The sequence below is a fragment of the Tupaia chinensis genome, unplaced genomic scaffold, assembly GCF_000334495.1.
Source record: "Tupaia chinensis unplaced genomic scaffold, TupChi_1.0 Scaffold143766_1, whole genome shotgun sequence".
Lineage (NCBI taxonomy): Eukaryota > Metazoa > Chordata > Mammalia > Scandentia > Tupaiidae > Tupaia > Tupaia belangeri.
In genome coordinates, this window is record NW_006203615.1 from 139,376 (window position 1) to 140,501 (window position 1,126).

General features: G+C 45.1%; 1 protein-coding gene across 1 annotated transcript in view; it reads left to right on the forward strand.

Moving 5' to 3' along the window:
• BMP2 (bone morphogenetic protein 2) overlaps window positions 1–1,126 on the forward strand; it is a gene marked incomplete in the record, with an annotated part of 13,522 nt that overhangs the window by 2,364 nt on the left and 10,032 nt on the right. Inside the window, 1 exon segment of the mRNA XM_014582746.2 lies at window positions 1–53. Coding sequence (XP_014438232.1) covers window positions 1–53 — 53 coding nt within the window.

The following is a 1,126-nucleotide window of genomic DNA, read 5'->3' on the forward strand; positions in this document are numbered from 1 at the left end:
GCTGGAGAAGGCTGCCAGCCGCGCCAACACCGTTCGCAGCTTCCACCACGAAGGTGAGGTGTGGAGCAAGGAGTGGGGGCCAGGGTGGGGAGGCACCCTGCAAAACTCCCAGCAAGGGAAACCCGCAGGCCATCTCTGGAGCAGTAACTTCATTAGGGAACCGCAGACATTGACAGGCTCCGGTTTCCCTGTACAGCCCTTTCTGAATCTGATTTTTACACGCTGCTTGTGTGGCTGGGAAGCCAGGGATTCCCCTTTGGTAAATCCGCACCCTTTCCTGGCTTGCAGCCAGAAGAGCGACTCCTCCCCCAGAGACTGGAGAGAAATCAAGTGATGGGGAAGATGAGGGCAAAAGGCATGCCCCCTGGTCAGCTAAATTTGCAAGAATTCCATAGGGGCACGAGGAAAAGGAGGGGGGTCCCATTGGGATGTCTTTAAATCTGTTTGGAAGCCTTTGCCCTGTAAATCAGGTCTCTTGCTTAAACTGAGGTTTTAGACTAGATATAGTAAGGGCAGAATTTTCAGAGATACTGTTGACAGTCAAAGCTCAGGGCTCCAAAGTCTTTTCTAATTTACAGTTGATCTGGACCAAGATTTGGAATCCCTATCTAATCCCCGTGGGAGATCAATTCCACAATCAATCTTTCTGTGTACAGGAGGACCTTGTGTGTGCCTAAATCTGAGCTAGCATCCCAGTAGAGGATAGGCAAGCCTTCGGATAAAAGGTTTTGCAGCAGCTGCCTATATCCTTCAAATGCATTGAAATGTGATTTTTTTTTTCTTTTGTGATACTGGATGTAGTTTCTCTAAGGTAGGCTCTTTCTGCTTGTTTCATCAGAAAGGCATCTAATGGTTTTGAAATGTTGTAGAGCAGCTATTGAGATCAGTTGTAACTAAGTTCTTGAAATGATTAGTCCAAAACATGTTCCATCTCAATTGTTTTTCAACACTTTTAAATGTCCCTTTGGCTTAATGTATCCTAAAGAGAGTAGGGATTTCTTTGGATTCTAGGAAAGCGTACAAGTTGTGTGTCACATAGCAACCACTTGTAGGATATTGCGGATTTGGGAGTGACGTTCCGTTTTTTTTTTTTTTTTTTTTTTTTTTTTCTTCTGTCTCCTACATT